General features: G+C 49.1%; 1 protein-coding gene across 3 annotated transcripts in view; it reads right to left on the reverse strand.

Moving 5' to 3' along the window:
• Positions 1-36: 36 nt before the first annotated feature.
• PI4KA (phosphatidylinositol 4-kinase alpha) overlaps positions 37-27,271 on the reverse strand; it is a 104,481-nt gene continuing 77,246 nt past the window's right edge. Inside the window, exons 24-45 of one of the 3 annotated variants that reach the window (XR_003902916.1) lie at positions 27,058-27,128; positions 26,850-26,974; positions 25,642-25,723; positions 25,338-25,421; positions 24,027-24,116; positions 21,753-21,872; positions 18,730-18,822; positions 16,951-17,107; positions 16,590-16,717; positions 11,600-11,758; positions 11,163-11,314; positions 9,705-9,812; positions 9,012-9,139; positions 7,500-7,619; positions 7,258-7,337; positions 6,967-7,160; positions 5,932-6,022; positions 5,392-5,559; positions 4,638-4,691; positions 1,913-2,033; positions 655-815; positions 193-283 (exon numbers count right to left, since the gene is read on the reverse strand). Coding sequence is in view for 2 of the 3 variants with exons in the window: in XM_029922963.1 (XP_029778823.1) it covers positions 150-283; positions 1,913-2,033; positions 4,638-4,691; positions 5,392-5,559; positions 5,932-6,022; positions 6,967-7,160; positions 7,258-7,337; positions 7,500-7,619; positions 9,012-9,139; positions 9,705-9,812; positions 11,163-11,314; positions 11,600-11,758; positions 16,590-16,717; positions 16,951-17,107; positions 18,730-18,822; positions 21,753-21,872; positions 24,027-24,116; positions 25,338-25,421; positions 25,642-25,723; positions 26,850-26,974; positions 27,058-27,128 (2,459 nt within the window). In the remaining variant the exon portion in view is untranslated. Of the gene's footprint in view, positions 284-654; positions 816-1,912; positions 2,034-4,637; positions 4,692-5,391; positions 5,560-5,931; positions 6,023-6,966; positions 7,161-7,257; positions 7,338-7,499; positions 7,620-9,011; positions 9,140-9,704; positions 9,813-11,162; positions 11,315-11,599; positions 11,759-16,589; positions 16,718-16,950; positions 17,108-18,729; positions 18,823-21,752; positions 21,873-24,026; positions 24,117-25,337; positions 25,422-25,641; positions 25,724-26,849; positions 26,975-27,057; positions 27,129-27,271 lie in introns of all 3 variants that reach the window. The other 2 variants (XM_029922963.1, XM_029922962.1) reach the window with 2 other exon arrangements.

Consider the following 27,271-nt stretch of genomic DNA (forward strand, 5'->3'; position numbering starts at 1 on the left):
AAGATGTGTTTTCTGAATTTTGCATGGCTGGGCATTTTGCTACACTTTGAAGGACCTGACTTGCCAGGGCAGAGATTCCCAATCCTGGCTGTTCATTGGAACCAGCGGGGGTCCTCCGCGCAATTCACACAGGCCAGGACTGGCGCCACTTACTTGATGATGGCGGACACGTTGGTGATCTTGTTAAAGAAATCAAATTCCCGCTGGTAGAAGTCCTTGGCTGGGCCCGACAAGGAGCCTGTGATCTCCTCTACTAACTGCTCCAGGAGGTCACCGATGTCAGCTGGCAGAGAAACCAAGGGAGTGAGCCTGCAGCTGTGCCATCGAAGGCCCTCAAGGAAACCCCACACATCTGCCAGATGTATAGTCCAGGCGTCCTGAGCACTGAGGCCAGCCCTCCTGAGTGTGGTGTGCAGCTGCCTGGAGGGTCCCTGGGACCCTTCAGCAGGCGCTCCCTACCCCCAAAACCACACTGACAGGCTGTTTGCCCTCTTTGCTGTGTAGACGCTTGGAAGCTGTGCACAAGCAGTTGGCCAAGGTGCTGGTGGTCACTGGATCCTCATGGCTCTGCTCCCACGGAGTGAACAAAAGCCATCATCACTACGAATATCCCTGGTGAGGCGACAAGCAATGACCAATTTGATTGAACTCTACCCTGAGTACGTTTAACAATCCGTGTGGTGAACTGGACGGTGCCTGGAGCCCCTGCTGCACGTGGACGCTGTGGTCTCGAGGAACAGCACCTTGTATTGGTTTGACTTTTGAGCTGAATTAACTTCTTTTTACAGGAACATCATTTTTACTTGAAAGAGTGACTGACAGACAAAAACAGTTATTTAGACTTAGGTTCAAGGCAGATATTTTCTTCAAAATCAGCAAGTCGAATGTGCTGTTTAAAGAAACCCACAAAGGTTTGGAAAACTTGCATCTATGCCAGTGAGCTTGACAACTCCCCACCACTTGACAATGTTTCTGGTTGGTAAGGCTGGTGGGGCACTGGCAAATGGGAGTTTGAATGCTGCAAAGTCCCGCAGCGGGCGGGGTGAGTGCTGGTAGACCAACGGGCTTCAAAGAAAGAGCACAAGAAACTCTCTGCCATGATTTCAAATCCACTTGTAATTCACCTTTAAGAAACTATCACTTGTTGCGTTTGGTGAAGTATCAGCAGAGACTACGAGACCACCTGTAGTGACCGGAAAGACCACTAAAATGCTCCTTCCTTTCCCAGCCACGTGTCTGTGCCAGGCTGAATTCCCTGCATTCGCTTCAACCAAACAACATATTCCGACAGGGCACATGCAGAAGCAGAGAGGGAGTCCTGTCTTTTCCTGAAGATGCTGTGGCATTATTACAGACATTAAAGAGATCTGTAAAACTGTAAAGCAACACCACTATTCTCCTTTTTGAGCTTTTTAAGAATTGCTTTTCATAAAAATATTTATGCTAGTATGTGATGGGCTTGTATTATTTTTTAAATGTGTCGTTTTTCATGTCTAACATTGGTTAATACTGAGAACCAAAGCCCATGTAAACCAAAGCTCTCTGGGGGCCTCACTAGGGTTTAAGGGTGTGAAGATGTGGACAAGCTCTGTGTGGGGGCTGTTGCCCTGGACAGTCACCTCGCCCCCACACTGAGTCACTGGGTCAAGCACAGGGTGAGATGAAGCTTGGCCGGCTCTCACATGTGCTTGGGGGGCTGAGAATGGTGCCAGGGGCAGGCAGAACATCTGCAGGGGGTGTTAGCAAAGGTTTCACGAAGGAGGAGGATCCTGCTCCCCCTGGGTGTTGAAAGGTGAGGCGTTCCCACCAAAGGACGGGGAGCAGAGGAAACTATGGGCTGGGACAGTACAGGCCTAGGAGGGTTAAAGACGGAGGGAGGGGTGAGGCCTGAGGGAAGGTGACAAATACTCACGGTCCTTCTGGTGCCCTTCTTCATCCAGATAGATGTTCGTTTTCATGTTCCAGATAAACTGGTGTGCTAGAAGCTGGGATTTGGACGCTGCCCACAGAATATACTCCCGCACGTAGCCCATCTATAGAACAAGGTCACCATCAGCCCAGGCCTGGGCACCTCTCCACCAAGAGAGATTCTCACCCAATGTAGGAGTGGATTCCCAGCACTTGCAGACCCAGCAAGGAGTGAGGCCCAGTAGTTTCTGGCTGTGTGAACAAGCCTGTCTGGGTATGTGTGAGTCCAGCCCACCAGGCCAAGTTCCAGCCAGTCAGCTGGCCAATGGGGCAGAAGGGGCCCCAGGTGATGGGCTCTTCAATATAGGAAGGAGCTGGCTTTTGTTTCTCCTGTGCCTTCCCATAGATTCTAAGACCCACGGCTCTTCAACTATTTTCTGCTGTTGTCAAGTACAAGGAATGAGTAGGTTGGGTACTAAAACTCAGCTATAAGCTGGTTGTTTGGAACAATGTTCCACAGTGACGGGCAGGTTCCAAAAAATTCTAATACACAGGTACTTCATGAGTTGACACACCAAGGCCACTACCCTAAGGACCTTTCTTTTTTCTCTTTCGTCATGTTCTGCTACTTGTATCTCCAAGTTTAAAGTACCCTGTCTTTTTAATTTAAAAAAAATTTTTAATGTTTATTTTTGAGAGAGAGACAGACAGAATATGAGTAGGTTGGGAGAGAGAAAGGAAGACACAGAATCCGAAGTGGTCTCCAGGCTCTGAGCTGTCAGCACAGAGCCCACTGCAGGGCTCAAACTCACGAACCATGAGACCATGACCTGAGCTGAAGTTGGACACTCAACCGACTGAGCCTCCCAGGCATCTCTTAATTACCCTGGCTTAAAGTTAAAAAAGGCACTTGCCTTTCTGGAAGACTCCTGGCTTCTCCCCCAACCCCACAGTAGTTTGTAGCCCCCCATCTGGTATTCTTGGGACAATGTCCTCAACTTGCCTGGTAGGTCAAAATTCAAATAAGTCCTCGCTATGAGTTTCCCGCTGCTAACCCACTAAAAGGATCTAAGGTTAAACTATGTATATTCAACTTGAAGTCTGTTTAAATAAAAGCTTGTGGAGTTTCTGAGTTGGTGAAGATTGCTGTGAAGACTGCTGACAGAGCCACGTGCCTGAAAAGTGTGGAGCTCCGCAGCCTTCCCACATCCCCTGCCCTCTGCTGCCCTTCCACCTGGCTATTCGTCGGTTATGTCCTTTTCTGATGAACCGGTAATCCAATCAGTGTCGCTGAAACCATAGAAGGGGGCTCAGTGCAGTAACGGACAAAACAGACTACAACAGGGAAGTGGAAACCGGAGTCATCTGAACAAGGAGGAAGTGTCATCAGTCACTGACGCCCACCAAGGCTTCTAGCTTTGAAAAAGGTTTTAGCATTTTATTCCTGTGTGTTTTTCTCATTTAAAAAAAATGTTTATTTACTTATTTTGAGACAGAAAGAGAGAGTGTGTGTGGGGGCGGGAGGGGTATAGAGAGAGGAGAGAGACAGAAAATTCCAAGCAGGCTCTGCATTGTCAAAACGGTATCAAAACCACCTGCTCAGAGTTGGAGGGCTTTTGGCAGCTACTTAGCTAAAACAGGACTCAGTCTTTCAAGAGAAGTTGGTTGTAGTTCTAGAAGCACTTTGGTCTATGGACCAAGACAGAGCATCCTGCCAATCTGGGAGGAAGAAGCTAGTCCTTGGACACCCAACCACAGTGCTCACAGCCACCACGGTGAGACAGGGCACTCGCTGCTACCGCAAGGACTCAGCCAGGACACAGCGAGGTCTGGTGTCTTATGCAGTGGGGAGCAGAATCAGCAGGGGCAGGAAAGGGGCGGATGTTGCTGCTACGCTCAGACTCAAGCACGGTTGGGGGGCCAGTGCTGGATGAAGCATGAGCAGTGTGGGTTCTGATTTGTGGTCACCCCTGGGGGGTTTCTGTGCCAGGCCATGTGCTAGGTATCTTATGTACAAGTGCTATATGTGATGGGCTGAACTGTGCTCCCCAATTCATGTGTTCAAGTCGTACGCCCCAGTGCCTGAGAATGTGATGGTGTCTGGAGATGGGCCTTTCAAGGGGTGAATAAGTTAAAATGAGATCATTAGGGTGGCACCTAGTGATGGCACCTAGGGTGGCACCCTGAAGGACACTGGTGTGGTTTCCCTGTAAGAGGAGATTACGACAAACACATGCAGAGGGAAGACCATGTTGAGGACACATGGAGAAGACAGCCATCTGCAAACCAACCCTCAGGAGAAACTAATCTTATGGGCACCTTGAACTCTGACTTTGAGCCTCCAGAATAGTGAGAAATACATTCCATTGTTTAACCCCCCCACTCTGTGGTTCTCTGCTATAGCAGCGCAAGCACACTAATACCTACATCATCTTGTCTAAGCTTCCTTGCTTCCCACTGAAGAGACAAGGGAGTTGAGTCAGAGACTGAGGAAGTAGCTGGCAATACTTCCGGGGCCCACCTACCCTGCATAGCAGATGGGGCCTCAGGGTGAGATGGCGTGAGTGGGACCTCCTGGCCATGAGCGCTGGCCACAACCATGGTGGGGGCGTGTGTGAGACAAGCTCAGAGACCAGGTCACAGCTTGGTAGCCCTGCTTCCAAGGTGCCCTTTGGACTCCCCAGCCCAGCTCTCAGAGGGAAGGACAGCACATGTTAGCACAGCCTTACCTTGTCATACCTGAGGGCCTGCACAATCTGGGGGATGTAGAATAGGATAGCATCCTGCAAAGGAGGAGGACAAGCGATCATGACCTCCAGGAAGGGAAGACAGTTCCTCACCTCTAGGAAGGTGAGAACAAATGCAACACAGATGGCTGTCCCAGGGCCCCACTCCAACCTGGAACAGCCCTGCTGTCACTCAGCCCATGGGATACCATCATCTCACTGAAGATCATAGAGGACTGAGAATTGGGGAAAGCCCAAAAGGCAGCAAGGAAAATGGCCAATGACTTGAAACACATGATGAGTGAGAAAAAGCAAAAGGAACAAGGCTCCTTTGCCTGTAACAACAGGCGAAGGGCCTGCCTGTGTATGTTCCCTGCTGGGGGCCTGCTCGGCAGACCTCTGTGTTGGGGCCTCCCTGAGTCAGCTACCAAACTCATCAGTGTGGTGATCATATGAAATCCTCGGGCTTCCCAACAGCCCACTGGTGGAACCAAACTCAAATTCAACTTTCTTCTGTAACTCAAGGACCAAATTAAAATTAAAAAACAAAGTAATACCAATAAACATATCTGAGTCAAAACTAAATCTGTCTTCTACAACTGCCTGAACAGAAACAGGGGTTGAAGACATGCTCTAAGATGGACCAATATTTCATCAGGCCTACATCAAGTTGGAGATAAAGCCTGTCCTTTCTGTCTCCGCCTACACAGTCCCAGGTAGTCCCACTGAGGCTGACTCAGGCAAGACATGGGCTCACCGGTGGGAAGGACCGCAGGACCTTCACCCCGTACTGGGCCGTGAGAGGGTGCGGAGGGTACATGCTGGAGAAGTAGGAGAGGCCCGTGGGTGGGTCTGCGGGTGCCCAGCAGAGCACGTGGCTGAGCTCGGGGGCATCGGCATCGATGGTGTGCCAGGTCACCAGGAACTAGGAAGGAAGCAGGGAGATAATCTGGCGCAGGGAGTCCCAGAGGCCCCTCTCGAAATACCTGGCCCCACCCCGTATCTCAGGGATGGCCCCTGAGTGATAATGATAAAGCATTTATAACAATGTGGGGGAAATGCTTCTCACATATTATATAAAGTAGCATGATTGCAACTAGGGTGAAGTATGTTCAATAGTTTTCTACTGTAAGCATAATAAATGCCCCATTTGAGAAGGGGAAAACACAGTAAATTAGAAAAATCATTTGCCACTGAGGCCGCCAGGTTTTTGTCACACTTCTGGGTTCTGGGTATTTCTGGAGGCAGTTCTGCTTTTGTGCAGTTTGAGCCCAGGCCCTAGCACATGCTACACTACCTTGATAGCTTCGGGGATGTCACTAACAGCTCCTGGGTCCAACCGAACGAGACGGGTCACTTCGTTGCCGATGGCTTCTGTGTTCTTAAACCTATGACACACGGAGGGCATGAAGGAGATGGCCTCTCCCACCTCCATGGAACAGTGAGGGAGAGGAGCCCCTGAACTGGAGGGATGCAGACTAATGCCAAGTGACCCCTAAATACTCTATACTACTGACATATTGGTAACTCTGAATATGAGTGTTTACAATAAACAGCACTATGACTGGCTAAGACATCCCTTTTTATAGTCCTTGCCTTTAGAACACCCCCTTGCCCTGGCCCCCAAAGCAGCCTGTCCATGGCATGGTGAGCCCGTAGGCCAGAAGGTACATCCATAGGTGGGAGGGTGGATGCAAGGTTTCAAGGGTCACGACCCCAGGCTAACACAGGGTAGATTTTCCATGAACGCTGTCAGGCTGTGATCCTGATCCAGAGGGCTGGATTAGAACCAGAAGGAGGAAGCAGTGAGTGGGCTCAAGAGGAAGAAATGCCTGGATGTAGAGTGGATGTCTCCCCCTGGTGGGAGTTAACACAGGGGCCTGGGCGGCCCCTCTCAGCTACCACTGGTCTGAGAGTTTTGTCCTTCGCAGAGCTACCAGGGGAGAGTTGACAGGACACTTGGTTGCTAGCCACCTCCTGTGAGTAGTCTGCTGAAGACCTCTGGGAACAAACTCAAAGGTTCCCAGGCATGCCTCCCCGTAGTGACAGCCTCCATGTGCTTCCTTTTTCCTCAAATATGACTGCGGCCTTGAATATGCTCTGATGTTTCCTGCTCGGGCTCTGGGATACTGGGACAGCCCAGGCAGGAGTCTGTGCTGTGTAACCACTGCACAGAGAGACTGGGTCAACATCCCGGGCAGACAATCAGACCACTAAGACTGCTTCCCCAATCATCCTTGGGAGTGACCACATCATGTTTCTCCCCACCCAGGTGCCCCTTATACAGGACTTCTGGCAAAACCCTCATCAGGCAGGTGTGACTAGGGCCCACCTGGCTGGCAGCTGCACGGCCAGGTAAGGAGAGATGCTCCAGGCCAGGTTAACGTTGTCTTTCCACTGCTTCTCGCTCAGGCTGGTGTACTTGGACCTCCAGTTGGCTACACTGTTCTCTCCGGCCTGGTCCAGCTCTAACTCCGGGGCTGACAGTGGGTTGTACCATGTGATGAGACGCTCAATCTCAGTGGCCTGGTGAGATGAGACATTGATATGCCTTCTGTGTGCACCCATGTGCCACGCTGCTCCTGTCCTCAGTGCTGTGGACATATAGCAGGTGTCACCTTACCAGCAGGGACAGCAGCAGCGTCCTGCGCTTCATGTAGTACTTGTGTAGCTGGGAGCCCCGGTTGGTCTTCTTAGACATGCCTGTGGAGGAAACAGAAGGCACAAGCGTGTTCTTCAGAGTTCACTGACCCACCCTTCACTTCTAGAACCCAGAAGAAGCTGTCTTTCGGCATTTTGCCCACTGTCTGAGGTGCCAGGATATGACTCAGACCCAAGGGACCTATCAGTAAACCTTTAACTGACCTGACTTCTTGGAGATGGTCGACATGCCACTGGATAGGGGGTAGGTGTTGATCCAGCCTTGAGTGGCCTGTTGCCGAGAACCTACTGCAATGTCCAGATTGCTCCGTGTGTCTTGGTTATCTGTGGGCAAACACATTATTGCTTCCAGAATGAGGCATCTGGACTTTCTCCAAGGCCAGAGAGGGAGAGACATGGCGTTGAAGAAACCATTTGCAGCAAAAACCAACATCTGGAAAAGTTTTTTTTTTTTTTTTTTTTTTTTTTAAGTATAAGCTCTATGCCCAGTGTGGGGCTTGAACTCACGACCCCGAGATCAAAAGTTGCATGCTCTACTGACTAAGCTAGCCAGGTACTCCTAGGAAGTTTTTTTTAACCATTCTACATGTAAAGCTTACTAAAATGTATTATATCCCCCCTAGCTTTTAAAATAGAATAAAATGAATATGAGTGGTGATCCGGATAAATTACAAACAGCTCTCTCATCTCTAGCATCATGTTGCTTTTTAACATGGCATTAATTCAGGATCCTTGCAGGCAGGCAAAAAGGGCTGTTGGCCCTGCTCGGTGTGGAGCCTGGAAGTCGACTCAGGAAATCACTGCCTGCTTTTTAGTTTTCCTTTCCCTTAATTATTTATTTTGAGAGAGAGAGAGAGAGAGACAGACAGACAGACAGACAGAGTGGGCAGAGGGAGAGAGAGAGAGAATCTTAAGCAAGCTCCATGCTCAGTGTGGAGACCTATGTGGGGCTTAATCTCATGGTCCTAGGATCGTGAGTCAGACACTCAAATGACTGAGCCCCCAGGTGGCCCATCCCTTCCTTTTCCTAGAGTCAGGTCATCAGCGGTGGGTCTGTCTGCGGAGCCTGCACTCCTCATCCCTAATCTGTGCTGTGTATTCAGCTATGTGCTCAGAGAAACAAAAACATGTTTCTTTGTGGAGGTTTGTGGTTGCTTACTCTTCACTTTTCCTTTAACCTTATCCACCCTAGCTCACTCCTATTCATCTTTGAAGACTCAGCTCAGATGTCACTTCTTCCCAAAAACTGTCCCTAGCTCCCCAACTCTGGTGGGCCAAGTGTCTGTCCTTGAGGGATGCTCCCTTGATCCCCTAATGCTGGCATTACCTGCTGACTTAATGGTCTCCTATCAGATGACAGTGGATAGTGCCTTATTCATCTTGGCACACAGGCCTTATCCCAGCACAGGTCTGTCAGGTATGCAGTGGGGGCTGGTGAACTGGGCTGGTACTGGGAGAAGTTACACGGAATGGCCTCTGCTCAGGTCCTCCTGTACCCATTCATGCTTGTCAGCTGGGGCTGGAGGACAACTGGTGGCCAGGCAGGCTTTGGGCCTCTGGTGACCATGCAGCATGGCTAAGGTTAGCGCTCAGTGAGACCCTCACTATTCTGACTGGATTCCTTCAGGGCTGCCCACTGCATACCACCGTCCTGCCTGCACCCATGTGTCAGCCCCACCACCCATGAGCAGCTGCACTGCTGAGAACAATGCTTACCTGGGGGAACAAGCTGGCTGGCAGTCAGGTACTTCTTATCAGAGAACATGGCCGTCCAAAATTTAATCATGATGCTTATGTCTTCACGTAGCCTCTTTTCTCCTTGAGTAGGGAACTTTGGGGGACAACTTCAAACAACCACAAGAGGACAAGAGTTGAGTGCTTGGAGTCTGGGACTAGAAGCCACATACATTATAAAGCATATTATCAAAAGGTGACGTGAGTTGTCTTTTTTTTTTTTAATGTTTTATTTGTTTTTGAGAGAGACACAGCGCAAGCAGGGGAGGGTCAGAGAGAGAAGGAGACACAGAATCTGAAGCAGGCTCCAGGCTCTGAGCTAGCTGTTAGCACAGAGCCCGACATGGGGCTCAAACCCATGAACCTGAGATCCCGTGACCTGAGCCGAAGTCGGACGCTCGACTGAGCCACCCAGGTGCCCTGTAAATTGTCTCTTAATGACAAAAGGTGAGCTCAGAGCTAGTCATCAGCAACAACTATCTCATTAATTTGCAAGAAAAAGCGTGATGATTTTCCGAGCTCTCGTGGCCGCCTCCACCACTATCCCAGCCCTTGGCTGAATGGTGTGCTTGTGGCAGATCCTGCAACTGCAGCTGTTTCCACACAACACAACCTGACACACGCACAGGTGCAGCTGTCACTGCACCCCGTGCACAGCACAGCTGGGGAGAGTACCTGAAGTAGTCAAAGGCAGTTGAGTAGATCTTCTCACGAAGTACGTTGCGAATGGTCGCGTTTGGGACCACATCGGCATGCAGAAGGGCCAGCCCCAGAGTCAGCAGTCTACGAGAGAACGCCGGGGGCTGCGGCAGAGTGCAGGGGGCCCAGGAACATCCCAGGGTTCCTAGCTCCTGTGCAAACCACTCAGTCCTCAGGCATGTCTCTGGATGCCAGAGCTCTCAGGTGCCAGGACTGTGGCACCAGCTAGGTGATTGCCATTCAGGTTTATTGTACCAGAAATGTCTCAGGAAAGGTTTTTTGTTTTTAAACCTTCACTTTAATTGGGGGCAAGTAAACAAGTTGTGTGTTCATCTGCCTTGGCCAGAAGCTCGTCTATCTGCAAACTACTACCTGAGTGCAGTCACCTATAAGTGCTACAAAAGTGGAACATTTAATTCATGCTAGAAGAAAAATAAATTTACCAAGCACCTGGTTTCTGCCAGGTCAGGGCTACTCAGTGGGCATCAACAGATGGTGCTAGTCTGTGATGAGTTAGTACAGAAACTGAGAGGGGTTACCTGCTCATTTGTATACCAATTTCACATTGTTACGATAGTTTAGTGTGAATCCTTTTCTAGTAATTCATTTTCATGCATTTGATAAAGGTACATGTCTGTGATGGATGGAAAATGAGGTGAATAGAGCCCTTCCCTTGTAGTGGTCTGAGAAGCATGGTCCCAGGGCTTGCCCAGTGGGCTGCAGGAACATGGGTCTGGAGCTCAGGGGAGGGTGGGCAATGGGCAGCAGGAAGGGGTTCAGGCAGAAGGAGTGGTACACTCTGAAAGAGAGTCCCTCATCCTCTCTCCTACCGACCATGTAGGCACCTACAGGCCCTCCCCATGCCAGACTGATCCTGCCTGCTGCGTCCACAGCACCCCTGCTGCAGCACCTGGCCCTTCCCACTAGGCTATGTATCCCCCTAAAGGGGTATCCCCTGGTACGGTTGATACTTTGCACAGATCTTGGCAAAACTTGACTTGGTGTAGTCAGCATGATCAGAAGTTTCCCACAAACATTTAGAGGAGTCAAGTGATCTGCCCTAAGTCACTGCCAGCCTTCCAGTATGAGCTTGTCATACTTGAGTTCTGCCACATAGCCTGTGTTTTAATCACCACTATGTCACCAAAATCCTTTTTTTGTGACTAGACAATTTAGAAAGGCTGCCCAACATTTGGCTGCACAAGGTCCATGAGTGAACCACCTTCTTGAACACTGCCCTGCTGAGGACAGCATGCTGGCTGACCTCCTCAGCTCTAGAAGGGCATGGCAAGGGGCTTGGTCAGTTTCTGGCCAACAGAAACAACAAAAAAAGCCAAACATGGGAACCTCCTGTGACCTATAGCACCAGCAACTCCGAGAGAAACATCCCCCCCACTCTCCCCGCCACCATCACTGGAGGAGGGAGGCTCTCACTTGAAGCGAGGCCCAATGGCCGCCACATGCCGGTTCATGCTCCCCTTGGCCCCACCGATGTTCAGGGACATGGAGCGCTGCAGCAGGCTGGAGAAGATCTCCACTTGGTCTGAGCTGCAGTACTTGGCGATTTCGAACCGCTGCACCAGGAACTGAGTGGGAAAGAGAACATGTAGCTGTGCTCAGGCCTGGCCCACCCGTGCGCAGAGCCAGCACTGCCAGCTGAGGTGGGGCTCTGGGCCAATAGGAGGGTGTGTATGGGTCTTTCAGGAAGTGCAATGAGTCTGGCAGGGGCCTGGGCAGAAGGCAGGAACAGCCATCCCACCTTCCCCGGTAAGGCCGTCTTAAACCTGGAGCCCCATGCTTACTGTGCCACTGGCCCCAGGGGAAGCCCCTGACCTCCAGCTAGGGTGGGTGGAGCCCGGGGAAGCACTTACATCAATCCAAATGTAGTGGGGGGTCACTTCAGGGGCACAGGGTTTGGGCTGACTGGCTTCCGACGCTGCCAGGGGGTCTGCTTCCTTTATCTCCGTGGAAAACAGGCCAAACTTCTGTTCCACTGTCATCTGCCAGGCCCCTGCCATCTCCCGCATAAACTGCAGGTATGCAATGAGAGTTAGTGCCTCTGCGAAGCATAGAAAAGTACTTACTGTTGTTTAAGTATAAAAGGACTATGTGCTCAATGAACAAAATTTACAAAACCAAAGGAAGTATTAAATAAAAAGTAAAGATCACCTATGATCCAACTTCCCAGCCATTTTATTTTTATTATTTTTATTTTTATTTTTTTACATTTATTTATTTTTGACAGACAGAGCTCAAGTGGAGGAGGGGCAGAGAGCGAGACAGACACAATCTGAAGCAGGCTCCAGGCTCTGAGCTGTCAGCACAGAGCCCAACATGGGGCTCAAAGTCAAACCGTGAGACCGTGACCTGAGCCGAAGTTCGAGGCCCAACCGACTGAGCAGAGTCCCCCAGCTATTTTCTACCAAAAAGCCTTCTTGAAATATCAGTAGGCCAGGTGCTATAGTGCTGCTTTGTGGTATCAGCACATGTGGGATGTGCCTAGTGCCACGTGGAACCTCAACAGGCTCTGCCTGGTTGAATCTTTTTAATAATCCTGAAACCATCTATGGTTCCAGAGGTAAGCAGGGCCTCTAAGCTGGATTTTGGCTCTGGAGCCCAGTTCCTTTTTTCCTCCCCACACAAACCCTGCACATCACCTTCATGCCACTAATCAGGTCCAGGGAATAACTGTGGGAGCCAAACTGAGTCTGCAAGGGGAGCAGTCTCCCCTTTTGGCCTGACAACACCAGGCAGCAACTTTCAGGGCATCAGACCTGCCTCAGAGAGGTGGTAGCTGAGGCTTGGTGCCCAGGGTAAATGCCCTGGATCCCTGCCCAGTATCTATCCTATCCTTCTTTATTATGGTTTTATTTAGGGAGGACAAGTGGCTAGTCACAGGTACCCTCACCCAGGCTTCTGCAGGTTAGGGTGGCCAATGGTTCTTATTAGCACTAATCAGCAGGCTGGCATCAACTGAGTCAAGGTCAGGGAAGCCAGTGTCCTCTACCCTCCTGCTTGGAGGCACAGAGCCATCTGGAGGTGAGGTGAGGACAAAGTCCACATGCTAACGGTGGCAGAGTCACAGACATGAGCCAGGCTACCAATGAACTGCCCGTGACATCAGGAGGATAACCCCTGGTGGTCAAGGCACTGTGCCCAGTTTCTGTTTCCTGCAGCCAAATGTAAGTCTTATGTTAGAGGAAAAAACCACAAGGCTGCCAGGCCTGATGAGCCATAGCCAAGGCTGCACGCCCACTCATTTGTTGAACAAGCACATCCTGGTTGCTGCCTCTGGGCCTGGTTGTTTCCCCTCCAGGCTCTGGGAATGAAGTAGTGAGTAAGACAAACATCCACCCAGTTTACAGGAGGCCACAGATGGCAAGAGAAGTTAGATAGATATATTAGACATTGATCAAAGCTAAGGGGGAAAAGAGAGCCATGAGAAGGCTTGGAAGAATGAATAAATAGACGTATGTGTGTTCTAGAACAGGGAAGGCACGGGACAACTAAGACAAGCCTTGGAGGAGATGCAGGAGTGAAGCGTGCAGCTGCCTGAAAAGAACACTGCAGGAGAGGGAACAGTGCTCCCAGCCTAAAGCAGAAGCACGCCTGGAGGGCAGGGGCAGCAGGGACCCCAGTGTGCCTACAGCAGGGCAAGCAACGGGAGGAGAGGGGGACAGAGTCAAGGTGGCAGAGGAGCCTTGCAGATTATAGAAATAAGTGTGCCTTCTACTCTGAGTGGGCATGGGAAGCACTGGCAGGTCTGGGGCATAGCGGGGAACTAATATGACCCATATTTTACTGACTTGCTTTGAGTACATGTGGAGAAAGCAAGAGGGGCGTGGGTAGAAGCAGGGAGGCCAGAGGCACCCTAGTCCAGGGCAGACAAAGGATACTGGGGCCAGGGGACAGCAGTTGGGATACTGGGAAATGGTCAGTTTCTGAATATACTTTAAAAGTAAAAAGGTAAATCTGACAGGATTTGCTGAGGATCATTTGTGGTAGTGCAAAAATGGGTCAGGGATAATGGTAAGGACTTTGAGCAGAGGGAAGGACTATGTTGGCATTTATTTGGAGGCAGAAGGGTGGAGGTAAGGGGTTAGTTCATTTATTTTGAATCATGATTTGAGCACCATACCAAGAGATCAGCATTCTTTCCAATCTTAGTGAGATAAGGACCCCAGACTCTCACAAAGAGGGTCTTCACGTTGAGATGAGCCTGCCAAGCTCATAGTTCTCTCTCTCCCATGAATGTAGAAGACACCCGGATTCCATCAGTGATTGTCTCTAAAGTTGGAGTTATGAATGATTTTTATTTTTTTCATTACGCTCATAACTTCCAACTTCTCTGTAACAAACATACATTGCTTTCATAACAGAAAAAATTAAAAACCAGAAGCCAACAACACAGAAACAAAAGTTAAAAGTCTTTCCAAGATGTTGCTGGGCCTGGACAACAGGTCCTTGCAGAGGTAGAGACAGGGAGTGAGAGGAGACAGATGGACTTCAGTCCCAAGTGAACAGTAAGAATGGTCTGGATGATGTAAAAACCATGCCTATCTGTTGGACTGCTGAGGCATGGCAGATGAGAAAGCCACGAAGAACTGATTTACAGAGACTTCACAGGGAGCAGCAAGCTCCAGCAGCTTGTGGGCCAGTGTGGGTCTGGACACAAGTGGGTAGACAAGGCCTGCCAAAGGTCAAGAGACCTGAAGCCAGCAGAGTTCCTGGTGATGGCAGGGGCAGGGTCAACAGATCAGAGTCTAAAAGACCCCAAAGGAAAACAGCAATTTGCTTGGCATAAAAATCCTTCCATGACCCCTCTTCTAATTTTATTTTGTTTTGTTTTGTTTTTTTTAATTTTTTTAATGTTTTATTTATTTTGATACAGAGAGAGACAGAGCATGAGAGGGGGAGGGGCAGAGAGAGAAGGAGACACAGAACCAGAAGCAGGCTCCAGGCTCTGAGCTAGCCGTCAGCACAGAGCCTGACACAGGGCTCGAACCCATGAACATGAGATCTGACCTGAGCCGAAGTCGGAGGCTCAACCGACTGAGCCACCCAGGCACCCCTCCTCTTCTAATTTTAATGGGGGGGGGGAAGGAAGATGAAGGTGGGTGAAAAGCAGGAAGAATCCATCCTTCTGGCCAAGACTAACTCCTAGGGGTCACTGACCTTCATTCTAGTCACCTGACAAAAGAAAGACCTATCTTCTGGGAAAATAAACAGCAGTGCTCCTGTCTCCATTGCTTTTCTATATACACAGTCTACAACAAAACAAAAACATTTAAAACACTAAAGAAAATAAATCAGCAGAAACAGACCCACAGATAACCCTGATACTAGAACTAACAAACCAGATAAGAATTTTAAAATAAATATTACAAATATGACTAAATATTTATTGGTAAAGATGAAAAGACTAGTAAAGACACAGAGAATCTCAGTAGAGAAATACAACTATAAAAAAGAAACAAAAATTCTATGCGGCGCTTGGGTGGCTTAATCGATTAAGTGCTTGACTTTGATTCGGATCATGACCTCATGGCTTGTGAGTTCGACCCTACATTGGGCTGCTTGTTGCTGAAGTGCAGAGTCTGCTTTAGATCCTCTGTTCCCCCATTTGTGTTCTCCCTCTCAAAAATAAATAAATATTAAAAAAAAGAAACAAAAATTCTAGACCTGAGAATTACAATATCTGAAATAAAAAAAATATATAAGATGGCTTAATAACAAAAAAATAAAGCATTATAAAACAGCACTAAACTGGCAGACAGACCAGTTAAAATGAACCAAAATGCAACGAGAGGGAGAAAAAAGTGAAAAGCACTGAAGAGAACATTAATGATCATGGGACAATATGAAGTTACCAACATATGTGTGTGTAACTGAAATCCTAAAATGAGACAAGAGAATGGGGAAATATTTAAAGAAATACTGGCCTAAAAATTTTCAAATTTGATGGGAAAAAAGCTACATCTCTAAGAAGTTCAATAAATCCCAAAGGGATAAATACACAGAAAATCACATACCAAACTATTAAAAATGGAAGATAAAGGGAAACATACTAAAAGTAGCCCAAAGGAAAAATAAGGAACAAGAAAAAGAAAATACCCCTTTTGACCACTTATCACAACTCATCTTAAGAAACACAGAGGGGTGTCTGGGTGGCTCAGTGGGTTAAGCATCAGACTTTGGCTCAGGTCATGATCTCATGGATTATGGGTTTGAGCCCCATCTTGGGCTCTGTGCTGACAGCTTGGAGCCTGGAGCCTACTTTGGGTTCTGTTGTCTCCCACTCTCTCTGTCCCTCCCCTGCTCATGCTCTGTCTCTCAAAAATAAACATTTGAAAAAAAAACACCAGAAAAAAGCTGCCAAATTCCGTTGTTAGGAAAATTAACGAGATCTGTGAAAAATACAACAGTTCTTAGATATTCATCCAATCATCTGAAACGGTGTATATGACCTTGCCTGGGGGTTTCCTCCAGTAGCAACTTCAGAAATATGGAACCAGAAAGGCTGCTCCTACCAAAGGTAGCAGGCCAAGAGAAATGTCTTTGTGGACAAATAAAAAACACTCCCTATCACATCCTGTATTCTACTCTCAGAGAAATAGCTCCCTCTACTGAGATTTTGAAAAACAACAACTCCTAGGCACTACTAGGATACTTGCAACATAAATATATAGTCTCTGTGGTCCCCGTGATAGCCCAGTGGTCAGGCATTAATATCACAATCTAACATACAAGGAAGACTGAAGCCCCAAAGGGTGAGGGGCTTGCCCGGGGTCTGCAAGCTTGTCAGCCAAGCAGCCAAGGCCAAGCTCTCTCCATCTCTGATGAACACAGCCAGTGTCCTACCGGCACTTCCACTCCATTCTTGCCAGCCAGTAGCCACTCCCAACAGGCCAGGGCAGTCTCCATGCCATGCTCGTTGAACATCCGGAGGGGACCCCAACACAGATGATGGAGGAGCTGTGGATCACAATCTGAAACCAAACACATGCTGTTCAGAAGAAGCTTTGAACAAAGGCTGAACCCTATGCTTGCCTCTTCACATCAACAAGACAGACCAGGTGGGCCAATGATGGCCTCTTGTTTACTTCCACCCCTGGAGGTACCACAGAGATCTCTACTGGGGGAGTTCCAGCTCACTAAGGAAGATGAAGGTAAATACTCATTTCCAAAACAGCCCAGAGTTCCCTGTGCCTCTGTCCGTTACCTTTGCTGCTAATGAGCATTGCTGTCAGCTTGAACATGGCCTGTGTGTAGTGCTGGGGATTACTGAGGTCTAATGCTGTATTCAGCTCTTGGACCATCATTTTGTTCAGGTCAGATATCTGGCCTGTGGCATCTGAGAACCGAATCATCCCATATACCTGCAAGAAACACATTCATCAGGAGAATCATACATAATCCAGGGCACACGGCAAGGTACGACTGGAGTCTCACTGTCTCATACTGGAGCTTGTGGGAACAGAGAATGATAAACTTGTTTCAACGATGCTACCACTGCTCACACCTTTCTGGGGAACTTCTCTTTTAGCACTGTGTGCGGGCATTCCCTGAGGACAGAGACCTGGTCTTGTCAATTTCACATTGCAGCACTGAACTCGAGGTCTGAACCATGATAGGGCTGCATGAACGTGGGCTGAGTAATACAATTAGTGACTCAACCATGAGCATCCTTACTATTTTTAAAGTTGTATATCATCCCCCCCCCCAAAGTATGCCATTCTCTTATTTACAAGACTTATCTACATAGAAATAATCTGACTCCTTCCAAAAACCAAACCTACCCCAAAGACAGACTTCCTACTACGACCTAGGTATTTAAAACAGGTGGAACAGGCCCTCAGAGCAATTCCCAGCAGTGGGGAATGTATAGTCAGCAGCAGCCTACCAGAGAGAGGGGCCCACCTGCCAGGGGCCCACAGGAGAAGGAAGAACAACAGCTGGAATGCAGGAGTCGCAGAACGGGGAGGGGAGACCCCACTCAGACTAGGCACCAATGGACTTGCATGGACCTCTGAAAAGGTGTAGACTAGCTTCTGTGTTTTTATAGATTCAGAAACTGAGGCCCCAAGTGGTGAAGCAACTTGCTAGGCTGGGGTAAATGTGGCGTGGTTGGGGCGCCTGGGTGGCTCAGTCGGTTAAGCGTCCGACTGGCTCAGGTCATGATCTCATGATCTGTGAGTTCGAGCCCTATGTTGAGCTCTGTGCTGACAGCTCAGAACCTGGAGCCAGTTTCGGATTCTGTGTCTCCCCCTCTCTCTGTCCCTCCTCAGTTCATGTTCTGTCTCTATCTCTCAATAATAACTAAATGTTAAGAAAAAAAATTTTTAAGTGTGACAGGGTAGACAAAAGCCCTCAGGGGGGTCAGATGTGGTTCGAGACCTCACTCTGCCTGTACAACTTTGGCAAATTACTTTATTTTGAGAGCTTCAGTTTCATTATCTGTGAAACTGGAATAATAGTCCATATACCTTACCAACTGCCCCAGTTTGTGCATAGCACTCAACCAATGTTTGCTGCCACTTAAAAAAGAAAAGCCAGAAAGGGGCACTTGGGTGGCTCAGTCTGTTAAGCAGACACTCTGGATTTGGCTCAGGTCATGATCTCACAGTTCGTGCCTTCAAGCCCCCACATTGCACTCTGTGCTGACAGTGTGGAGCCTGCTTGGGATTTTTCTCTCTTTCCTTCTCTCTCTGCCCCTCCCCTCACCCTCTCTCTCTCTCAAAATAAATAAATAAATGTAAAAAAAAAAGCCAGAAAAATAGAATGCTTCAGCATGGCCAGAGCATATGTACATGAAGTCATCCCTTTGCAGAGGTGGTGATTGGTAGTCATAAATGCTGCTGATTGGACTGGTATGTCCCAGGGCCCCTTGTCTTCAAGTCCACCTAAAATGAGTGAGTTCCAGAACTTGCTCATTTTCCACTGGGAGCTGACTGGCAGCAGAACAAAAGGACAGTTCGACAGCCCATGCCAGGACAAGTACCTCGCCCGCATAGCGGTTGCGTAGATTCAGAGATGCCATGAAGTTGGAATAATCTTTCTTCACACAGGCCGGGCGCTCCGTTAGCTGAGTTGCCTACAGAAAAATATTGAGGATTATTTCAGACCACATGTTTTCCTTGTGTTCACTATGGTTAAGCCTAAGTCCAATTAAGAAGTCGAGTTCAGATCCAGAGGTTATTAAAAATCTATGTTGGCAAGCTAATAAAACAAAACACTTAATTTTTTTTAAACATTTATTCATTTTTGAAAGACAGAAAGAGAGTGTGAGTGGGGGAGGGGCAGAGAGATGGAGACACAGAATCCAAAGCAGGCTCCAGGCTCTGAGCTGTCAGCATGGAGCCCTATGTGGGGGTTCAACCCATAAACCACGAGACCATGACCTGAGCCAAAGTCAGATGCTTATACCAACTTAGCCACCCAGGCACCCCAAAATGAAATACTTTAGAACACCTTCCCGTCTGATATGAACCATGGAAAAAGGATTTAAAACCATTTTTAGGATGAAAAATTTTCTCTGGAAGGCAGCTTAGAACTTCACTTTGCTGCTCTCACTGCTTTCATCCCAGTGGTGAACAGGTCTTTTGCAAGAGAAATAATCATCAGATCATTGTGAAAATCACCATAATCTGCAATGAAAAGGCTGCGAAGTTAGTACTCCTGGGCTGTCTCCTCTATGGGTGCATGCGGGTGTGCAAATGTGACTTGAAGATGGTGAAGGGTGAAGTCCAGTGCATGGTGACAGAGTGAGCAAAAGCCAGCAGGGGCTCAGAGACACCCCATAGCTGCCAATGGTGTAACAGAGACAAAAGGGGCACACTCTGAGTAAAATGGCAGCCCACAGAATGGGGAAAATATTTGTAGAACCCCCTTCACTTCCTCTTCTTCAGCTTCAACCCCCAGCCCACCTCCCATCCCTTGGGGTCCTGATGACTACTCTCCCTTACCCTGGCTAGTCACTGCTACCATGCTCCTCAGTGCCCTGCCCAGCATCACTGAAGACTAAGAACGCGCACTGAAGATGACCTTTCACCCCTTTAGCACCTTTTACTATAAACCAACACACCCTATCTGCTTCTTAACATTCAGATGCTACTGGGGAAAAGCAATCTCTCAACAGTTGAAGTTTGAGGGATTATTGTTTTGGAGGGGGCAGGCAGGGAGAGAGAAGGAGGGTCAAGCAAAGAAAATATGAATTTGGGAAAACATAAGAACAAAAAATACATGATTTTCTCATAAAATTATTAGGCTCGCATATTTTGTAAAAGGTCATGTAACACTGCTTTATGTTTTTTGGAGACAGTGTGGCCTATGGCATCAAGCAGGTCTACACTGGAACCTGGCTCTGCCACCAACACGCTATGAGGCCCTAGGGAACCTGCTCCTTAGCCTAAATATACTCCCCTGCAAAATGTAGAAAGCAGTGGCCTTCTCACCAGGCTGAATGGGGATCCAGTGATATCTGCGCAGCCCCCAGGCAGCACATGGCCTGCGTTGCAGCCCACCTCCCTTCCTCGTAGAATTGCGCCAGCTCACATGTCTGGTGCAGTGTGGTGGGGAGGACGGCCCTACAGGGGTTTTCTGACAGTCTCTATGCAGCAAGACCCACTGGCCTGAGATCATGCTTCTGAAACACCGGCTAGAAGCTGCTCTTCCCTGAGTGCCGTGTGCTGGGGAGAGGTCACTCTGGCAGCCAGCAGCTCCTGGGCTTTTCATGCGGCAGGGGCAGCTTGGCCAGGATCTCTATCACAACCAACAGAACACACAATAAATATATCCTTTCCTCCTCAGCAACAGAAAAGGAAAAACCACACCTAAATCTCTTTTTCTACAGAAAAAGACTTAAGTCTTTTAAGCAAAAGTGACCTCCCACAGCTTGGGGAGCTGATCTCACGCCGTTGGGCCTGGCCTGTAAGCACAGGGTGTGCTGGTGTCACTGGTATCTTCAGAGAACATGGAGTGACCTCTGTGAGAGCTCCGAGGATGACATAGGCTGGGAGAAGACGCTGGCTGCCTCTGGCACTGCCCCAGGCTCCACACGGAGGCTGAGAGCCCCTGGCCTGCCTAATGGCCTCCTCCCTTCCTGCTTAGAATTTGTGGCCATGGGGAGAAGTGGCAGGGCCATCCTCCCTCCTTTGCATCCTCACCCTATCATGCCAAAGACATGATAAAAGCCAGGCAGCAGCCTCTCCACCTCCCCACCCCGAGAGAGAGAGAGAGAGAGTTAAGAGGCAGAGTTAAGAAGCACACAGCCACACTTGCTTGGGCTGGACTAAAGGAAACTGTGCTAGGCCCTACGGCTGGGCGACACCAACATGCACCACTCCCAGTCAGATCACCTGCTGTCGATCTGCTACTTTGATCCTAAACTCTGATTTAACGAAGAAAGCACTACTTTAATGGACATGCTGCCCTCTAAAGTGATCTTCAGTGGAACAAGATGAAGTTGAAGATGTGTGTGCATGTGTGCTCTGGCACCTGCTGAAACAGAAAAATCCAGCAAATGTTTCCAATCAACATGACTATAAGATAATGCTGATCTTGTCTCAAAGAGATCAGTTTTCTTCCTTGTGGATACACAGACATCCAAATCTGATATCAATAATTAATTAAAATAGTAAAGATGGGCGCCTGGGTGGCTCTGTTGGTTAAGTGTCCGTTCGGCTCAGGTCATGATCTCAGGGTTTGTGGGTGTGTTGGCAGCTCAGAGCCTGGAGCCTGCTTTGGATTCTGTCTCTCTCTGTCTCTGTCTCTCTCCCACTCATGCTCAGTCTCTCTCTCAAAAGTAAACACTGGGGAAAAAAAAAAAAGAAACACAGTAAGGAAATACCTGTTCTACTGACCTACTCTCTCTGAAACTGAGTATCTTACATGGATTCCAATCTGCCTACTGCTAGCACAGCCACATATATCAGAAACAGCTACATATAAGCTTTGGTCTTGTCCCTCACACTGTGGCTCCCATAGCCGAAGGAGACTCCTGTTCCCCAGAAAGCACATACATACCCCAAGAGTGGTGTTCTGCTTGTTGTAGCCAGCAAAGTGAAGGATGCTTTCAGTGGCCATGGCCAGCCCCGTGTGCTGTGACAGTCCTGATACCCAGTTCTGATGTTTGTTCAGATATTCCTGAAGTAGGGGAAAAAAAGGGCTATTTTATTTTAAAGGTAAGAATAACACTTTATAAAATAAGGTGCAAGGTAGTAGAGCAAACACTGGTTCCAATGTTGGGTCTACCCCTTGCTGTGAGACTCTCAGTAAGTTAAGGCCCCCCCTTCCCCAACTGGCTCTTGCTCATGTGTGAAGGACGACAATTTCCCCAGAGTGGGAGGTACACAGTAAATGTGGCAAGACCGCTTTTCTGGGCACATCCTTGCTGCGAATCTGCCACCTGCCAAGTCCTGTGCAGTCCTGTACAGTCCTGGAAGACAGCTGTAGAGTTCTGGTCCTGCTGTCAACACACAGGCAGTTGTACTGCCACAGCAGCCCTGCTGTGAAGGAGCGACCAGATGGACAGCAGGAAGGCAGGGCAAGGGCCAGAGACTGCCTGGCTAACCGGTGGAGGGGGACACCTGGCAGAGCCTGGAGATGTGAGAAGGCCTTCTACTTGGGGGTCATCAGGGGTCAGGAGTTAGCACTGCAGGAGCAGCAAGTACAAGGGCTAGACAGCAGGTGGCCAGCCTGGGTCAGAGATGGGCCAGGCCCGACAGCCTTGTGTGCCAGGTGAAGGAGTTTAAGAGTGAACCACAGACTCCCTTCAGGAAAGTACACGTGAGCAGTGACTTAAAAAAGTGTGCCAGTGGTTTTGGAGGGTTTATGGAGCCCCAGAAACCCAACTGTGGACCCCATGGTGATGGGGAGTGGCTAATGAGCAGAAGTAGCAGATTTGCTATTGATACTGGCTCAGCCTGGTGGGTGGCTCTGGACGCACTGAGGCTGCAGTGACATGTCCAGGTGGGATAGGGACACTAAGGGCTGGGCAGTGAGGGCTAGACAGCAGGTGGGATAGGGTTCAGACAGACTAGATGTCCAAGAGAAGGGAAACAGGGCCTGGGGCAACACCAAGAGGAGGCCTGGTAAAAGTATCGAGACCATTTTAAGCCTTAAGCCTATCCATTTTCCACTCCCTTCTTAGGCCACAGTTGAGGAAATAAACAGCTTTCCCGATTAAGGCCTTAACTTTTTTTTTGCTTAATGAACCCTTTTAGGAATGAAAGGGGCTTCTCCTCTTTAGATCCCAGCCTTGGGAGCTAAGGTCCCTTTCTTCCATGTGAACCAAAATATGTCAGTTCCCAAACATGAACAGTTTGAGAAAGTACCACAGTCTAAAGAATACTAGTATATCCACTAGATAGTGACAACTGTCAAATACAGGCATGGCTTAGTTACAAGGTCCATCTCTGTCCAGCTTAGCTGCTGAGTACCTGATGCAAGGCTCCATTTTTTTCATTTCTCCAGTTGCTCTAACCTCACTGCTCCTACATCTTTGTGGAAGGAGGAACTTCAAGGCAACGCAAGGCACAACCATGGGTTCTTGCAAAATGCATTTCCAAACAACCTCCAAGGCTCTTGCAGCTAGCTGCTCGGTCCTTCCTGGATTCCAGACACAGAAATACTTTGGAACTAGCTTTATCTTGACAAATGTTGCTGAGGTCAACTTCACATGGTCCTCTCCATGCACCTTCTCTTTATTAAGCCGGATTTCTTCTAATGGGATTTTTATTATCTTTGATACCTTTTGAGGTGACTTTTTCCTCTCACATATTGTGAGAGGTCCGCTTCCGCTTGACAAGAACAATGTCTCACCTTACAGTCATCGGTGTTCACTAGCCAGCACTTTGATCTGCAAAGGCTCACGTGCAACTCCACGTACAGCCTGGCTGGGGCTCTAATGAGACAGCAGCCTCACTCCAGCCCCAGCATTTGGCAGAGGTGCTGCCGGTCGACTGCCAGGCCTCCCTGCCCACCATGCCACTCGCGCCCAGCCTGCCTCACACCTGGCACCTACCTGGTGTGAGTGGTCAGGTTCCCTGGGCCTGCCTGCCCATAGATCCCATTGTACCTGCCCCACTCACCCACAACCAGTACCTTTACCCCACAAGGTGTTCCTAACAAAGAGCCACCTCTGAGGCCTCTGTTATTCCCAGGCACTAGACTCATGTTTTTGGTCTCTGTATAGTCACACCAGTGCTGTTTCTATTTTGAGTTCACAGTCTACGAAAGTTCTCTGGAACACTGGAAGGAACTTATCAAAATTGCTTTTTGGTGATTTTAAGAAAGTACCTGTAAGTGGGATTTGGTGACTGTAGGTGCCCACTTCATTGCCTCCTGTAGGATCATTCCACAGCGTGCCGCGAAGTCCTTCACGATGCTCTAGAAGAGGGTGTGATCAAGCCGAGGTCAGTGTATCTGGGCTGTCAGAGGATGTCAGCTACAGGCTGTAGTTAGTTACTTTTGGGGGGGTGAAGTGCATCCCCCTAAAATGCATGTGTTGAAGCCCTAGCCCCCATTACCCCAGAATATCACTGTATTTGGAGATGGTGCCTTTAAACAGGTAATTAAGGTAAAATGGTATCATATCGGTGGACCCTAATCCAACCTGACATCCTCCTAAGAGGAGATTTGGACACAAGCATAGAGGGAAGACATGTGAGGACATAAGAACACAATAATCATCTAAAAGACAAGGAGAGTTGTGTCTGAAGAAACAACCATTTCAGACCTCCAGCCCCCAGAACTGTGAGAAAATAAACTTCTGTTGTTTAAGCCACTCAGTCTATGGTACCTAATCATGGCAGCCCTAGTGAATGATTACAGTGACCATGTTCTAACACTGAGCTTGGGGTATAGGGCACAGGCATCCCGGTCTGTGGTCCTGGCATAAGGCCAGACAGCTCACAGTGCTTCACAGTGCTTCACATGGTCACCAGCAACATATGTCCTGAGTCAGTAACTGAAGGAGAATGCAGGCCATGGGAAGTAAGAGCCAGCGCAGGGGCCTCGTCACTGTGTGGGGAACTCCCGGCCCACAGCTGGAGGCCCAGAGGTTGGGACCCGACCTGGCCCCAGGTCTGAGCTGTGGTCTGAGTAAGCTTCAGTCTGCCACCGTGAGGGCTCTGAGTCAGACCTTGCACAGCACGGCCTCCTCATCCTGAGCCACTTACTCCATCTGTTTCCCACAGTGCCACACAAAGCCGAAGTCATGTTCCTCAACTACCACAATGACAGATAGTCTGCATACCTCACAGCAGTGAAGTTCATCTGACAGTCATACTTGCTCAGGCAGCTTTGAGAAGCTATAATCTGACAGGCAGCAGAAAACCTCTTTGGCAGCTGAACCAAGAAAGGGCTTAGAGTCAGCACGGCTGTGGGGCAGGAGCAGGCCTGGCAGACAGACCAATCTGGGAGTGAGTCAGCACCCCACTCATATTGTGTGACTTCGACAACTGAGACTTTCTCTTCCATGGGCTGGGCCCACAATACTCATGCCTCAAACTTCTGGGGACTGAATGACACAGTGTGTGCAATGTGCCGGCTCTGATGGGAGAGAAGGCAATGAAAATGGCTGTTAATAAGGAGACAGCTGCCACATACCTCTCGGGCTTCACAGGTGTCCGGAACAGTGATCCGATAGGGGGCATCAGGGATGTCGTAGTAAGGCTGGTCCTTGTGAATGTCCTGAAAACAACAAAGCTCCCTCTTCCAAACCACCTTCCCTGGGCTGCCTCTGCTCATGCTGGGCAGCAGTGTTTGCCTCCCTTCTCCACACCGGTCTGTGACGGGTTTCCAAACTTACTGTAGCTCATTGGTAAAGGCCAGGATGGGATCTGGCCTCCCCACCCCCAATGTGGCCACTTGTAGCATACATTAAGCTCTGGTGTATGGCAGGGACACTCACAGCACTCAGTGACAGTGACAGGGTCTGGAGGATGTCCAGCATCGTCTTCAGCACTGTCCCGCTCCAGAGCAAGTGGGGAAACCTGCATGGACAGCTATATCTCAGGATCCAGGAGACAAATCTTCAAGGAATCTGAGTTCCTTAAAGTGCTGCCTCGAGGGGCAGGACAGAGTGGGGTAAAAGCCCCCCCTCTTGCTGCCCAGCAAGAGGTCAGAGGAGGTCAGGAGGTCTCCCAGGCAGGGCACTCAGTGAGAAACACCCCCCACCTCCCACTCTTCAGGGCCTAGATGTGGCCCCATATGACCTGCTCTCAACCTAACACTGATCATCTTGGTTATGCACTGGCTGAGCCATGCTCCCTCTCTCCCCAAAGTGAGCCTTCTTGTTTTTGACCAGGGCTCCCCAATATTTTCACATGATGGCAAAATAGAAAATATCAGTATCTGTATGATACTGTAGCTCAAAGAGAAGAAGCTGCTCCTAGATGTGGTGACCAGGGTGAGGGAAGCAGACTCCTCATGGGTGTGACTCATCATGGCCCTCTGCTTAGGATGTCGAGCTCAGACACATGTCATACGTGTGCTAGACTTGCCTTCTGGCCCTGCCTCGACCAGGCACACAGCACCTGCAGCAGGCGCCAGAACTGGACGTGTGCATGGAGCTGTGGGCAGGCCCAGGGAGGCTGTTTGCTGCCTCTGGCCTTTACATTACAGACTGGCTTGTCCAGCCCACCTTTGAGGGTTTTCGTCCATGTGGGGGCATGTCCCACAAGTCTGCTTTGGCTCCCAGCACAGAGAGCGTGGAGTGGACAAAGGTCTGTGAGGAGCCTGGAAGACACTGATTCGACCAGGAAACTCTGACTGGGCTTTGGACTAGCAGACGTCACTTAGGATGGCTGTAAGGTTTCCAGGGTGAGCCCAGAGAGGTCCCATGGCAGAAGAGGATGGGATACAGAGACAAGAGACATGATATCCCTTGTCAGGAGATACACTATAAGTGACATCGATAGCTCAGAATAAGTAGAGGTTTCAGGACCACACTTCAGATCTTGCAGCAAATTCCATGACATTCTGAGGGAGGCCACATTGCTGTTTGAGAGTTTAAATTCTGACTCCAATTTTTCTGCACTGATAATGTAAGGACGGCTCTACCTGCGCGCGCACACACACACGCACACACACACAGCATTAGAAGGAAAATGAGCTTACTTATCCACCAGACCAGACAGATACTTGTCTGCCACCCTCCGTATCCTCTTGTGAATGTGGTTGAAGTTCACCAGGAGAAACTGCGCATGCCGCTCCAGCTCCTCTTCATTCTCCTTGGTCTTAGCCTGGAGATTCAGAAAAGACAGGTACAACAGGCACCCTCCACATGCCTCTGGCAGGCACACACTCACACTCTGACAAGGCTTACTTTATCTGCCATCATGTTCAGGAAGGCGTCAAATACTTTGTCTGCGACAGCAATCACACATTGCATCATCCCTGAAATGAGGGGGAGGATTCCATGCGTCAGAAGCATCAAGAGAAAGGAACCAATCCCAGCTACTTTCAAACACAGTGTTTAGAAATGATTTTAGACTACAAATGAGTGGCAGAGAGAGCAGAGTTCCCACATACCCTGCACC

Source organism: Suricata suricatta, chromosome 14 (genome assembly GCF_006229205.1).
Source record: "Suricata suricatta isolate VVHF042 chromosome 14, meerkat_22Aug2017_6uvM2_HiC, whole genome shotgun sequence".
Classification (NCBI taxonomy): Eukaryota; Metazoa; Chordata; class Mammalia; order Carnivora; family Herpestidae; genus Suricata; species Suricata suricatta.